Here is a 16381-nt window from a genome sequence, read left to right on the forward strand (position 1 = left end):
TACTGTACCACAGGGAACGCTCTGACTCAAATTGTGGGCGGTAAGAAAGTACTGAGGAGGGTTGGAGCAGTGCAGGCCTCAAGTAGCCCTGGCAGGGTGTGAGCACTGCCTTGACAGATACTGCTAAGTGAATTTCTCTGGTTTTGGTGAGCTGGGCCTGCACACACTTGAGTGGAATACAGGTCTGCAACCACTCACAGAAGAATAAGTGGGCTAAATTCTATGCCTAGTCATGCCAATAAGCACCTCTGACTGCAATAGCTTCAAAAGTACTGCCAGGGCATAGTTGAAGGCAAAATGTAAACCCCATTTTACTGACCTAAATTCAACCTTTTCTATGCACTGTATATCATTGGAGGAGAATGTGTCTCTTGGGTATTATATGTACTGCTGTTAATTAATTCAATAATTAATATGAAAGAATGCTCTTTTCCTTGGAAACCGACACACAAAAAACTACTCTATCTGATGTAACATCAGTTTAGAATACAAACGAATTACATAAAATAGTTTTACCTGGCTGCAGCACAATGCTGGCTTCTTTAGTTGTTCTGAAGGCCCCTGTGGCTATTTTTATAAATAAAGCAGAATTAATATTTATAGTGAGGATATTAAGCTTATGTATGAGCTTAGCAGGAGTGAAGAAACATTTGTATAATAATAAGCAGCTAAATAGAAGCAAATGCAGAAACGAGGAAAAAGGAGGGCAAGGATCAGAGTCAGACATCAGTCAGCTCAGGAGGACCTGGGAGAAGAAAAATGCAGGTTTCCGAGAATTGTTGCAAGAGTTCCACAGAGGCAAAGCAAATCTTTAGTGCCCACTGGAGGATAGTGAAACTTTTCCCACAATTGAGTTCACCTACATCTTTAAGGTAAGGTTGAGGTGTAAAAACCTCTATAAGGTGCAGAAAACAGCAATGGGATGAGTCACGCACACCTGACGAGCCTTCCATCCTCTAGTACTAAGAAGATAAGTCTTTATCACTTGATCAAAGGAGAACTCCTCTAGCCAGCTATAATAATAGGTCTTCTTATCTTCTCTATGGTCTAATTGCTGGAGGGCAACATCACACGTTGTATTGCAGAGTTCCTTTGTGTCAAATATTAAAAAATTCTACCTCTATGCAAATGGACTTAACGTAACCAACTGCTGACTTTTCTCCCAATATGTTGTCCCAAGTAGTGGGCACATCTGGCTAGCAATGCCAAGAAACTTTACCAATATGCAGGAGGCATTTTCTCAGAAACTTTTTGTATTTATTTTTAAAGTTCAATTTGATTGTCAGGGGCAAGCGATCCAAACACTGAATGCAAGGGGTATTTGATCCTTGACTGCCATTTTAAAGCTGCAGCTAAGCAACCAAACTGTGGAAGAAATCATTCCACTCCAAACCTAATTACCTATTTTTAGAAGTCAGAGGTTTTAATTACATGGGATAGAATGAGGTTGAACTACCACTTCTCTGAATGGTACCTGTTCTCTATGATAAATTTCCTATTGTCATGCAAAGTAACTTCAGAAATACATAGATGACAAATTGACTATGGGAGGAGAGCAATATGTCATCTTATGGAAACCAGTCTGGACAGAAACATTGCAAGCTTAGGTCTGATTCTACCTAAGAGTTACTCCCTGTTCATGTATTTTACTCCACACCTTAATCTCCCAGGGCCGCCCAGAGGATTCAGGGGGCCTGGGGTCTTCGGCGGCAGGGGGCCCCCACCGCCAAATTGCTGCCGAAGACCCGGCACTTCGGCGGCGGGTCCCGGGGCGGAAGGACCCCCCGCTGCTGAACTGCCGCTGAAGACCCGGAGCGGAAGAAGCTCCGGGGGCCCGGGTCCCGTGAGAGTTTTCCAGGGCCCCCAGAGCGAGTGAAGGACCCCACTCCAGGGGCCCCGAAAAACTCTCATGGGGGCCCCTGCGGGGCCCAGGGCAAATGGGTGGCCCTCTCTGAGCGGCCCTGAATCTCCCTTTGTTTTCAAAGGAACTAAGGGTGGGAGTAAAGCATTCCTAAAAATAGAAGAGGCCAATGGTGTCCTTTACAGACCTAGTTTGTGGGACTAGGTCAATATAACTATCAAGCCAATTTTATTTAGACCTCAACAGATCTGCCCCTGAGCCCACTGAAGTCAATGGGAGTTTTTTGCTGACTTCAGTGGATGCAGGACCTGGCCCCTATCAGTATGTGCTGACCATTGGCTTAGGCACTGCTTCACAGAAAAACGAAAACAAATCCTGACCTGAAGAAGAGCTCTGTGTAAGTTTGAAAGCTTCTCTCTCTCTCTCACCAACAGAAGTTGGTCCAATAAAGGTATTACCTCACCCATCTTGTCTCTCTAACATCCTGGGGAAAACATGGCTACAACAACACTGTATAAAACAAACCTTTCATATTTAAGAGATTGTGCAAACCATTATTACATATTACTTCAAATTGGAATATTTTTTCTCTTGAAACTAAAATTTATCTTCAAAACTGCTGTATAGGAAAAACATACCTAAAATACATTACACTAAGCTTGTAAGACTTTTCTAACCCCTACAACTCTGTCCCAATTCTTAACCACACAGTTAAATAAGATACCTGGATGCATTAAAATCAGTGTATTTAAGAAGACTCTTCTTCTCTGGTCCCCAGTTTTTAAATATTGTATGAGCAGCAACAGGAGGAGTGATTTTATGATGTGCACATCTGTCCACTGAAGAACACCTAATTTCACCCGATTGCATACAACAGCTGTCAGGTTATTTGCAATTATTATCAATCTGGGCAGATTCAAACAAGTGACCTTAGAAAAAAAAGGCTCCACACAATGGTCACTATGAAAATTTACGAACATTTTTCATGAAGTAGTATTTAAGAAATCAGGATGTTTCCCATCCTGGGATTCGGAAAGGCTATGTTCTTAGCTACTGTGGTGCGGAACGCACGTGTGAACTTTTTAAACTGCAACCACTCTATTACCAATTAGAACACACACAGACTTAAACTACAAGTTCACATACCTTAAACATAGATACAAGATCCTCAGCAGACATGCAATTAAGCTGTTCTCTTGACAGTTCGCAGTCTGGCAAAAAATACAGCAGGACTTCCCTAAAAAATGTCAACAAAATATGGTATATGTCAGTATCCAAGATTCCTTTAACCTCAAGTCTTGTACTGTGGAGACTAGGGGACCCAGTCAGAGTGCTTCTTATTAAGACACCTACTAGAAACTCGCCTTTCTTACTCTGGTACCATGGATTGGACTCTATGGAACAAACCTAACTGTGCTTTAGATATGCCAGGACAAAGCTTATAGCACTATAACGCCTCACACTCAGTACAAAAGATATTATTTGTGGAGAAAGATTAAAACTATACATCCAAAGACTGCCTGAAAACATAACACAATATATTAAGGCTAGTGGAAATTTTGGAAAGTTGGCAATTTTGATTTAAAATACAGTTTTTATGATCACCACCAAATTGGGAAAAATAATACCTTGTTTTTCAACTAGCTATATACAATAATAAACAATATTAATTTCTCTGGCTGTGTGACGGGGCTGCCTCGCCCCGCACTAGCCCCGGCAGCGCCAGACAAGTAGCTCTGTCGGCGGAAGTCCCGCCCCGCTCATACTGGGCATGCTCCAAATGCTCAGGGAGTATTAAAAAAAGGGAACTCAGCTCAGTCTGGACTGGCGGCCGCAGGAGAAGCACCTATAGGGAGAGCTCCGGCCGAGGACCAGCCCGCACTCTTGAAGCTACCGGGAACCGAGGCCACTCCAGGCCGGTGCGAAGCCCCACGGCGGGAGGAACCAGAGGAGGCAACAGACCCTGAGACTTGCGGAGAACCAGAGGACCCATGGGAGACCCCAACGGCTGAGCTGGTAGGAAGCGACCCGGGGGGAGTGATGGACTGGTATCTCGGCCCCGATAAGCCTCAGTGTGTTTCGGTAGGACCGGCCCCGGTAAGCCTCAGCGTGTTTCGGTAGGACCCCCTCCACTGAGTCAGTAACAAGGTCCTACTGCCCTGTGACAAGGGCCAATTCCCTGGACTCTGGCCACTAGGCCGTGCAGCCCTATGACGAAGGCTAATTCCCTGGACTCTGGCCACTAGGCCGTGCAGCCCTGTGACGTGGGGGTTAAACCCTCACAGGCAGCCACAGAGAATCCATTGTGGAATCCATTGTTTCTAAAATTAAGGAGCTGGACCTTTGGTCTGGATATAATTTTTGGAAATTCTGGTGCAGTTTTCAATTCAGGTCTTCAATACTATGTCAACAAGGGGCTGGAATAGTATTTTACACTAAGAGATACCCTTTTAACCAAAGATGCCCAAAGATTTTAAAGAGGTGTCATCCCTATTTTTCAGAGAGGCAGACTGAGGTAGAGAGAGGTTAAGTGTCTTTCATAATCACTGGGAGAGGACAAGAACAGCACTAAGGTTCTGACTCCAGGCCCTGATCTAGTCCCTGGAAAGCCACAGAATAAAATCCCTCCCAGCCAATTCACTCAGCCAAAGGAAACGGTGTAGCAGTGTTCTCTGCCCTTGGGATAGTGTGACTTGCCCATACTAAGCAGTAACCTTTCTGGAACCTGTGGCTTGGCTCCAAAGTCAATTCAGTCGACTGGCTGAATGGATAGTGGTTGCCCTTTACAGACATGGGGGTAAAGAAGGTAGCTGAAACAGGGAGAATGGGGGGTGACAGTGTTATTTGATAACTGTGTTATTTACATGGCTTAACCACAAGCCCAGTAATCTTTGTTTTGGAGCATTTGATTCCTGAATAGTTAAATATTTCCTATGCAGTATTTGTTTCCTACGTTTTAAATTCTCCACTGTTAGCGCTAGAAACTGAATTATACGCACGATCAAAGACAGAAGTCCAGCATTCATGACAGCTTCATTGTAAGCTCTTGTAAGATCCCATTTTACTCAGTCAATTACTATGCAACAAATGAGGAAGGGAAATGAGTTTCCTACAAGTTTCATTTTATCTGCAGAAAGCCTGGCCATAAAATCTGATGTTGACAGCATTTCAGAAGCCTATACAGATAATTACTTTTGATACAAACACATTAAGTCAACCACTTTCCTACAGAACTATGCTGAAAGGATGGTTTAATGCATTTTTTTTTATTATTGGCAGAGCTGTCACCTGAAGAAATAGTTAGTACTTTGGGTGATTTTAGTGGACTTCTGGTCAATTTCAGCCACATGATAATTATAAGTCTGTTTTATCCTTTTGATTTACTTCTAATCTACAACTTTACTAGATGGTTTAATGTATGAAGCTAAAATTTCACTTCGTTCTACTGCAGCAGCTATTTGTCCACTAAATTTCTAACTTTAATTTGTCATGTTTCTGTATGCTTTGTACCCTTGGTTGAGAACCACTGGCATATTCATCTCTGGGGGTACAGAGAGGTCTTCCAGGGGGTACATCAACTCATCTTGATATTTGTCTAGTTTTACAACAGGCTACATAAAAAGTATTAGCCAAGTCAGTACAAACTAACATTTCACACAGACAAACTGAGAAAGTAAGCAATTTCTCACTAATAGTGTGCTGTGACACTGGTGTATTTTTATGTCTGATTTTGTAAGCAAATAGTTTTTAAGTGAGGTGAAACTTGGGTTACACAAGACAAATCAGACTCCTGAAAGGGATACAGTAATCTGGAATGGTTGAGAGCCACTGGCTTATGCGTACTTAACATCGTTCTTGTTAAGGTGGAATATATTTTAAGGTGTTTAGCTGTGTGCTTACACCCCCTCTCTTCTTGTACATAGTATTTCTTCCCCAAATAACAAAAGTAGTAACAATTAGCAATATTTCCTCTGAAGACTGTTAAAGCACATTCAACTGTTTTTGAATGTTTGTTCTACTTAGCTGGGAAGATTCCTCACTCTCTCAAAGTGGGTTATATAATATGTGCACTCACAACCTTAAAGATACAGCTGGCAACTGTTATTGAACAGATGCAAAAAGAAATAATTTCATAGTTTTGGTAATCCAAATCTCTAAAGTTTTTTCACATACACTATGTTATCATTTTGCTAAGTGTTATGTAGACAATTGGCGTAATAATGTCCCCAGCCACTAAGATCCATCCTCTTCAGCAGCAGGCATCTCATCTGGTCCCACTTGGCACCTTCACATATGATCCAACCCACTATCCACAAGAAGGTACACAGTCTTTCACTTCCTGGTGGCTTGGGAAATAGTCCATAGTCAGCCACAGGGACTATGGTCAACAATGATTATCTCCCACGCCTTGCTTCAAAGGCAGATAAGTGCAACCCTCATTTCACCCTGTTAAATCTGGCATTACAGTGAGGTTGTGTGACGGGAAAAGAGCCAACATCCTGGAAACTAGGATTACAGTTACACAAAAACCAAAAGCCAGGAACTCAAGTGGTTAAAAGAGGAATATATTTCATTCTCAGTTAAATTCATGTTCTTGTTAAAAGCTTTGCTAGTGCATGTTACTTAGCATTTACTGAACTTGATTTTTCTAAATATACAAACAGCATTGTGCAATAAAGTTAATGGACCAGATATTCAAAACTGAGCCTAACTTCTGCAAAAGTCTAATTATGTAGACCCCGATTTACGTATGTGCATCTGAGAAGAAACATCTATGTAAGCTGGGCACACTGAAGTGCATTGCATACACTTTTGAAGATCTGATCCAATTTTTGTAATATTTTGGGCAGTCTACAGAGCATTCCAATTCTATCTGGATTCCCTTCTGTACCTTTGAAATAGAGACTGCTCAGTGAAGGCCAGATCAATAGCTGCAATTGCTCTGATGCAGTGAAAGTATTAGAACTGTTCAAGGCATTAGCCACTGAAACACTCACCTTAAAAGAGAGGTTAATGTTTCTACGGTTTTCTTTCCAGACATACACTGAGAAGACTCTCCTATGTGTGCCACAGCACCCGTCTCCTGCATCGCAACTTGGACTTTTCCTTCAGCGCGTCCTTCTTGATCTTCAGCCAATGCACTAGATATAAAGCAGACAAAAGATCATTTTAAAGTATTACACCAAAAGAAGCCAGAGACATACTTTCTATCATCTTATTTATCAACCCCACTGAGTTCCTAGAGGGAGCAAGGAAGTAAGGTACAAATAAAAGACAGCATGGAATCCTGATTTTCCAACGGATTTAGGAAGAACATAAAATATGTTTAGTCACCTGAGGATACTGGCCCAGCAGACTTGGAAATGTGCATTCTACACTACTCTAATCCTAAAGTGCAGACTCTTACAAATCGTGACTGATTCCTCTGATTTTAGGGAATGATGGATGGCTTGCTCTGGGCCATTCATCCAGGGGGGAGGTGTCTGCTTAACAGAAAAAAGCCTGCACTACAGGTTGTAGGAGCAGGAGTAAAAGGATGACTGGCTAATTGGGCCTCCTTGATATACTTGCAGCAAAGCACTGAGGATCTGGTGTGCACAAATTAAACGTCAATGAACAGGAAATTTTGCAAGCCAGAATTCAGGAATATCAAGTTGTGCTGCATTGACGATCCTTTTATATCTACGTGGGCATCCATAAGGTAATTTATAATTTTACACTTATTAGAAAAATAGTCAAATTAAAGTTATACACAGTTGTGAAGCTTACTAAAGAGCAAGTATTAAGCACAGAGCTGGAATTGACTAGCCCCTAGTACTATTAAACTGGCATTGCAGATTCAAAAGTATCAACAAAATAGCTGAATAGCTACATTTGTGTAGCATCTGCAACAGAGTGGGCAACAGATTAAATAATTTGCTGAATAATTAACACACACGACATATTTTGGCCTTTTTTCTTTATTTGTATCAAGATATTTTATTGCTTTCAGTACAATATAGGCTGAGTAGATTATATCAACATCATATATTTTACTTGTATTTGAGAAAAGTCATTAAAAATGGAGTCTGCTTTATATGCCATCCAGAGTGCTTCCTCTGGTTGAGATTTTTAGGACAAATATACCAGGAAATTCCCACAACTCTGCTACATGGCATCAAGCATAGAAATTAACCCAGCAGTAAAAGATACAATGTAGGCAATAAAGGGTTGAGTTCATTATTGTGGAAAAAATATTTATCTGTTTACCATCTCAACCTCATATAGCATTATTTTAAAGTCGGCATGTAGGCTACTCAGTCTACTTTGCAGTGAGCTTACCTAATTGTGTTAGGTTACTTATGTTTTGAACCGAAAAACTTTGTAGCTCTTTCATTCACTCACCCAGTGAAGTTAAGGATGGTGGCAAAAGCCCCACTTTGGCCCCATCTTGCCAAGTGGGGAAGTCAATGGGAGCAGAGGCTGCTGATCATCTGACAGGAGGTGCTCAACTCCTTGCAAAGTTATGCCTTTATATGTATGCATATTTGAGTGAAAATCTAGTTACATGTAGCATCACAGTTAGGTATCTTACTGTAGCTGCATACGGAATTATTGGGTCTCATTTCACACAAAAGAATATACCGGTTGCTGAAGATAATTTAACTTGATTAGGGAATCTGAAGTCTTAGAAGAGAACTTGGCTTTTATATATAGAGTGAACACCTGACAGCAGGATATTTTTTTTTTTTAGCCCCTTCCACTCAGTTGTAGTGTGCTGTGTTTTTAAGCCTCTGCCTTTCTCTTGAAAAGAATGGGAGCTGTATGTGCAACAGGAATGCAGGATTTGGCCCAGAGCTTTTATTACTAGAACTTTTATCAAATCAAGTTATTAGGAAAGTAAAGGAATTTTGAAGCAGCACAATGTGGATATAGTTTATTTCAGAAGACACTGATTTAGAACAAAAAAGGTAAGAGCAGGTAAAATACAATTATGCATTAGCAACTTTTCAAAATTAAACAGAATTACCACTTTACTTTAAATAAGAGCTAAAGAATAATTTAAGTAAGTATTAAGGAGCAATCCTTATTTTCAGTCTAATTTTACATTTATGTAACTCCACTGACTGTAATAAAGTTAGTGCCAATTTACACTGATGACTGGACTAGGCTTTAAGTCTGAAAGTAAGTCTTTTGAAATTAACACAGTTTTTAGCGGCAATAAGCAAGATCAGTAAAAATGTGTTTAATATATATATACTACAAAAGCCACTACAAATGTAGTATAAATGGAAGACATAAAATGCTAAAACATTCTTAACCGCACACTGAAGCTGGTAGTTACCGCTATAACCTGTATGATCATTACTGTATTCCTAACTCAGTGTTTTGTATAGCATATTCAGTGTTTGCAATACATTACAATATTTGGTATCATTAGCTACAGCACCATTACAAAACATTTTGGAACAGCCCCTTTGCATTTTGGTAATATTACTATTCTCACCTTTCCAATTTTGAAGAAGGCAAATTATTTCCCTTTATTTTTGTAGCATCCTTCTGATCAAAACAAATATACCTTTGTAAGTCACACTGTTTCTGTTTTCCTCCAAACGAACCTAAACATTTTGCAAAACACATTAGATGAAAAACAAATTGTTGACTTTAGAAACCACTTTGAAGTAATTTCTTTAAAGAATGCTTTAACACTAGCTTATGTTGAAAAAGGAAGTTATCTATCTATATATATCATTTTAAAGATACAGGTCTGTCACATCTTACGTGCATTTAACATGCGCGATTTCAGCTTTACGCAGTCGGCAAAAACAAAAAACAAAACAAAGAGAAAAATAACAATTTTAATACTGTACCTGTAGTGCGGGCGATTCCGCCCGCCATTGAACTCAATGTAATTTTGACTATGCACGGTTTTCACTTTACGCGCTTACTGCGGAACGGAACCCCCGCGTAAGATGAGACAGACCTGTAGTCATTTACAATTGTCCCTTGAAATTAAAATCTGTCCTCCAGGTGAATATTCAGTTCCCTGGCCTAAGCACACAAAGATTTTGCTTCCAATTAAGTATTTCCCAGTAGTCATATGATAGTGAGATTAGTGTCAGTTGCAAGTCCCTTTTGTGTATATTGTTGTTTTGTTTTAAATATTCACAGCAATTCTGTAAACATAGTCTAGATTGAAAGTACAAACACTTTTTGATCTTACCTTTGTTCAACCAAAGAAATTCTTTACTTTCCCCACACTTAGACAAATCTTCAGTCTCATCCTCAGACACCATTACCTAAAACACACAAAATTTAGTTTATCTTTCTATATTTTAAGAAACTGTCTTCTCCTAAAAAGCCATGGATCTACCTAGCAAAGTTAAATCACAATATAATACCTGTTAATTGGAGGTTAACTCCAGGTTAAATTCAATTTGGGTTTGATTTTGATCTTGCTTCCACAGGCATAAGTCAGAAGTGACCCCATCACGTCAATCGAATCATACTGGCAGAATCAGGCCTTACATGTTTCCTTGATATTTGTCTTCTCAGCTCAATGTTGTACTTGTGCAGTTTTACAGATCAACTCTCCATTGTTTTTAACCAGATGTAAATAAAGGGGGAAAATGTGGGCAAACTACACGTGTTTTGTAGATCTGGTGAAAAAGATCCTGCTGCTTAGCAAGCAGTTTGATATTTTTAAAATGTTCTAAATATGGCCTTATTCTGGCCCTTATTCAGGAAAGTAAACTCATGAGCAGTCCCACTGAATACAGTGGGTCTACCTCTATGCTTTGTTAGGCACGGACTTAAGAAAGTTTCATAGCAGCAACATATGAAAGGAACTCTGTAGTGGTCTAAAGATAGGAAGCTGAAAATGAGTTATCGTATGATCTGATTAGCTTTCTCATGTTATAAAAAAGAGAAAAAAGTCTAAAGTATTCTGATTGCCAGTTTGAAGCCCACCATAGTGGTGATTTTCTGTTAGCCTTGTGTGACTATTTCAGGCTAGTGGCCTTTCATGTAATCCACTGTTCTTTCACTCAGATTTTTGTTCAGTGTGACATTCCCAATACAAATGTCTTGCAGGGAAGGGAGGGATCTTTTCAGTGCTATGCAGCATTTCATCCATTGCCCCATTTGCTTTGAATGTGCAAACTAAGCCCTTGGGACTCTAACCTTGGTAGAAAATGAGAGGCCACTGTCTGAGAACAGATTTGGCACAGTTCCCCTTCAACGCTGTGAGAAATCGGTCTCACAAACAAAGCAGCATTTGCTTTCTGCCTGGTGTCCCCTAGGATGCTTTGCCATGAGAGGGCAGGGTAGGGACAACAGGGAGGCACTGACATTGTAAAACAGAGGACAAAAGCCTTAGTGCGCCAATGGCTCCTAGAGAAGAGGTAGTGGTGGAGATGCACAGAAAGAGCTCACTGCTGCCTGGAAAAGAGAGATAAAGGGCTAAAAATAGAGGGAGGGAAATTAGCTGCCAACTCATTTTGCCATTGTAAGCAGAACTTCTAGCAGGAGGAAGCGTGGTTAATGTACTCAGCTGGGACTCAGGATGTCTGGCAGAGATGGGAATTGAACCCTGATCGGATGCCTCTTCACGTGGTCATTTAACTTGTGCCTCAGTTCCTCATATGGAAAAGGAATAACATTTCCTTCTTCTACCCTTCGTCTGTCTTGTCCAGTTAGACTGTAAACTCTTCAGGGCAGGGGCTGCGTATGTACATGTGTAGTCCCTAACACAATGGGTCTCTGGGATAGTGCATTAATGTGATTAATACAATTAGTTAATAGGGGGCACAATCTTTCCCCATAGTGACCTAGCAACAGCACTAAGCTACCTCCAGTATCCTCGAAGACAAGGCACAGCACGTCTCTCACAGATTACTGTAGGCCTTAGTGTCCAGAAACGGTAGCATTAGCAGCTAATTACAGGTTTGTCTACATTGGCGGTTTAACCGCAGTTACTCAAGCTAGTTTGGAGGGAAAATACCTGAGCACACAAGACAGAATTCATTAGAGTGCAGTAACCCCTCGTTTACCGTGAATTGTGTAATACTCTTTCAAAATACACTCCCGAGCTTTATAAGAACTGTGGAACTGTGCCTTATGCACAGCAGCACACATCTGCATTACAATGGCCCCAACAGTGGATCTCCTTACACTGAATTGGTTTGCTATGGACTGGTAGCATTGCAGAGTGGCCCGTTTTCCCAATGGTGATTGCGAATCGCTTGTCCGTGTGTGGGGACACTGCAGGTTGGTATGCTGCTGCTGCTGCTAGTTCAGCACAGATCTCAGAAAAAGTCACCTTCGCCATCCTGAAATTCTCTCACCACTGCTGGTCATCCCAGGTCTGCCTAGTGATCCTATCCCACCAATCCACACTGGTTTTCTAAGCCCATAAACAGCACTGTAATGTGTGACATTGCTCCAAGAACAGCTCCTGTAGTAGCAGTTGCTTGGTATCAACCTTGTCCTTGTCTTCCTTCCTCCCCTGCTGAAGCTACTGCTGCCACATCATGTGCTTGGTGGTGCGTCAGGCACAGTCCAAAACGCAAAGCTGCCTGACTTTGAGAACTGAAATACAGCCCAAGTAGCCTCTGCATCTTCGCAGTTGTCAGCACAGCAGCATGGAACACAGTTAGGTCTATACTGGCTGATAGCAATTTCAAAATGGTGCTAGCCCACCCAGAAGGAGAGGAAGAGTTGAACAGAGAGAGTGGAATCATGGGATTTTTTAAAAAAAATTGACTCCAATTCCCAGAATTCCATTGGCTTCCTCTACTCATCCCACAATGTACAGCGAGAGAAATCCCAGAAATGCCCACTGCTCAGAAGCAAAGCTAAGGACCTTTGAGAATGCCACACACTTAGTATGCAGCAAGCCCCCACCCTGTGCATACAATGATGAGAACTGAAAAGAGAGCACAGCTGCCCCATGTGCCCACTATTAACTGCAGCTTGTGTACAGCGTGTTAACTAACACAGAGCAACTAACTGTGGATTAACCACCGGCTCATGGAGACAAGCCCTACGTTTAACTTGGATTTCAGCTTTCCTAGTGGGAAAGTGAGTGAGGAGGACCATCACAGTATATAACTCACACCTTCCACATGAAAATTAGGCAATATTGCTTAGCACTTCGATAGCATTTAGAATCCAGAGATGTCACAGTGCTTCATGAAGCTGGGTAAGCAGTAATTTCTCTGAGTCTCTCTTCCCCTATCTGTAAGATGGCTAAGTGACTTGTCCGAGGTAATGTGGTCAAATCAGTGGCAGAGAATCAAGCATAAAATCTCCTCTGCTGACTCAGAGGCCAGTTAAATATGTGCCTTGGCTGCTGCCACATCTGTGATATAGTTTCTTTTGTTCACGAGTTTGTTCACGGTTTGAACGGAGAAAGAATACTAAAAAAATGCCCCATAAATAAGGAGTTGGCATATTACTACGTTTTCAGAGATGGCAATAATGAAAAAGGTATTCAGCCAAGAACGAACTAAACAGTTAAAGCTAATGACAATCCTAATAGATTGTCCCTCAGCAATTACTTCTGCTGATCCCCACATTTGGGAGCAAGCTCCCCGGAGCAGCAAGTCTGAGCCATCTAAAACCATGAAAGCTCTGGCTGCATGCACATCCCCTTGCAGATGTCTCCTCTTGCATGGAGATATAGTGCCCAGGGGAGGCATGAATCAGCGTTCACATTGCGCTCCCCGTCAGTACCCAGCTCAAGCTGGGGAAGGAATGATCCAACCAGCGGACCAAATTCAGCGATGAATCCTGGTCACAAGCCACCTGAGGCATGTTGTGCATACTCTAAGAAGAAGAACTGCCCAGAGTACTGGGGAGAGATTTCCTACTCCATCACGTAGATACTCCATTACTTAAAGTAATACTCCAAATTTTAACATCTCTAACAAACACTGTATAAAACTACCTAGATTCCTCATAGTGTGTGAAACCTTTCATACTCTTGTCAGCAGCCACCCCTCCCAGGTATCTAACTGGTTTCATTTTGTTGATATTTGCACCTCCAAATCAGTCCTCTCCAACTCCATCACTATTTTATCCCCCATCTGTTTCAATTTCTCATAACCCTCATGAATGGCCTACTCAGGAACTATTTCAGATACAAGATCTCCACCTCATTTCTGTTGGTTCCATCTGATCCACTTCTTGCTTAGGACAAATGTATCATGTTCTTTATTCTGTCCTGCCATTTTTTCATCATAATTTACGTCATATATACAGCGTACTACTGATGGAGCTGCCAAGATTTATTACCTATTAAAAAGCATCCGGATAATTTCACATCATTCCTAGACATTAAGCCTCATAAACCAAGTTTTAGCCTGGAGCGAGGTTTTACAGCCATTACAAATGCTAAAAACCAGGGATTGATAATGGAACAGATGGCAGGGCTTTATTTATAGTGAGAGCAGTGAGCACTGTTTTGACAACTGTAGAGGCTGAAGTACAGAATAACTGCTTTTCAACAGACACTGATTCTTCTCCATCCAGGTGCACCATCAGGTTTATCTGCACAGAAGCTAGCAAGGCTGCCTTTTTGATGGGCCTGTGTGCAGTACTTTAATACAGTCTGCAGTAAAGGCAAATTGATCATCAGCTACAAATAAATCAGGTTGTCAAAAAAAGTTAAACCAAGATTGAGACATTAGATGCAGATGCAAGTGATGGGAAACCAAGTAATCTATTGGATGAGAATTATCATCACACTAATCTAAAGCATATAGGCATGCTTAAAGCAAGTCAATAATATATAGGAATGTTAAAAAGGAAGTAACAAGAACAAAGAAAGTTTCCTCACCATAACTCAATACTGCTGTCCTGGCTCATATATCTAGGATGTTATGTGCAAAACAGCAAAATGCCAAGGAATTACATCTTATTAATATAATTAGGATTTCAATTTAGTTTAGAGAAGCATTTACTATACTGCCTCTGTTAGGTGAGTTATAAATAATAACTAATTAGCCCAGATCAAACAGATAAATGACGACACAAGCAAAGGTGACAGCACCATTTTTGTCTACAAAACAAGTGATCTACAAAGATAGTTATTACAGGAGAATATACTGAGTACACTGGTCTACAATTTTTGAGAAGTCGTCTGCTTCAGAGATAAAATGTGCTATTTATTATGTATTTTGATGTGCTGAATTCAAATATGACAATTAAAACAACTGATTGGCTACTGTTTCTAAGATATTTAAGTTTTTACATTTTATGTCTATGTATATTGTGTAGATAGTAGAGTTTTAATCATAAATTGTAAACCTAGGTCTTTTCATGTGTTTATGGTTGCTTTACATGATAATATTTCACCTGTCCTGTTTATGTAACACTTTAAAAATCAGCAAAAGGGTTATATAAATAAAATTTATTAGGAAACAAAAGGCAAAAAACTATTCTGTACATAGTTTAGTCCTATTCAGTGTCTACTCGGCGCTTCTTGGCTTGTCTCTTGTATTCATTAAATGGAGCATCTCTTGTCACTGTCCAGCAATAGTCTGCAAGCATTGATGGGCTCCATTTGCCCTGATAGCGTTTCTCCGTTGTTGCAATGTCCTGGTGAAATCGCTCGCCGTGCTCGTCGCTCACTGCTCCGCAGTTCGGTGGAAAAAAATCTAGACGAGAGTGCAAAAAATGTATCTTTAGTGACACGTTGCAACCAAGGCTTTTGTATGCCTTGAGGAGGTTTTCCACCAACAACCTGTAGTTGTCTGCCTTGTTGTTTCCGAGAAAATTTATTGCCACTAACTGGAAGGCTTTCCTGGCCGTCTTTTCCTTGCCACGCAGTGCATGGTCAAATGCATCATCTCGAAGTTCACGAATCTGAGGACCAACAAAGACACCTTCCTTTATCTTAGCTTCACTTAACCTTGGAAATTTTCCACAGAGGTACTTGAAAGCTGCTTGTGTTTTGTCAATGGCCTTGACAAAGTTCTTCATCAGACCCAGCTTGATGTGTAAGGGTGGTAACAAAATCTTCCTTGATTCAACAAGTGGTGGATGCTGAACACTTTTCCTCCCAGGCTCCAATGACTGACAGAGTGGCCAATCTTTCTTGATGTAGTGGGACTCTCTTGCACGACTATCCCATTCACAGAGAAAACAGCAGTACTTTGTGTATCCAGTCTGCAGACCAAGCAAGAGAGCAACAACCTTCAAATCGCCACAAAGCTGCCACTGATGTTGGTCATAGTTTATGCACCTCAAAAGTTGTTTCATGTTGTCATAGGTTTCCTTCATATGGACTGCATGACCAACTGGAATTGATGGTAAAACATTGCCATTATGCAGTAAAACAGCTTTAAGACTCGTCTTCGATGAATCAATGAACAGTCTCCACTCATCTGGATTGTGAACGATGTTGAGGGCTGCCATCACACCATCGATGTTGTTGCAGGCTACAAGATCACCTTCCATGAAGAAGAATGGGACAAGATCCTTTTGACGGTCACGGAACATGGAAACCCTAACATCACCTGCCAGGAGATTCCACTG

General features: G+C 41.0%; 1 protein-coding gene across 1 annotated transcript in view; it reads right to left on the reverse strand.

Moving 5' to 3' along the window:
- The window catches only part of MORC1 (MORC family CW-type zinc finger 1), a 95289-nt gene that overhangs the window by 12510 nt on the left and 66398 nt on the right, over window positions 1–16381 (reverse strand). Inside the window, exons 21-25 of the mRNA XM_026659047.1 lie at window positions 10065–10140; window positions 9348–9459; window positions 6859–7002; window positions 3008–3098; window positions 517–567 (exon numbers count right to left, since the gene is read on the reverse strand). Coding sequence (XP_026514832.1) covers window positions 517–567; window positions 3008–3098; window positions 6859–7002; window positions 9348–9459; window positions 10065–10140 — 474 coding nt within the window. The remainder of the gene's footprint in view (window positions 1–516; window positions 568–3007; window positions 3099–6858; window positions 7003–9347; window positions 9460–10064; window positions 10141–16381) is intronic.

The sequence above is a fragment of the Terrapene carolina genome, unplaced genomic scaffold (assembly GCF_002925995.2).
Source record: "Terrapene carolina triunguis isolate 2854851 unplaced genomic scaffold, T_m_triunguis-2.0 Scaffold558, whole genome shotgun sequence".
Classification (NCBI taxonomy): Eukaryota; Metazoa; Chordata; order Testudines; family Emydidae; genus Terrapene; species Terrapene triunguis.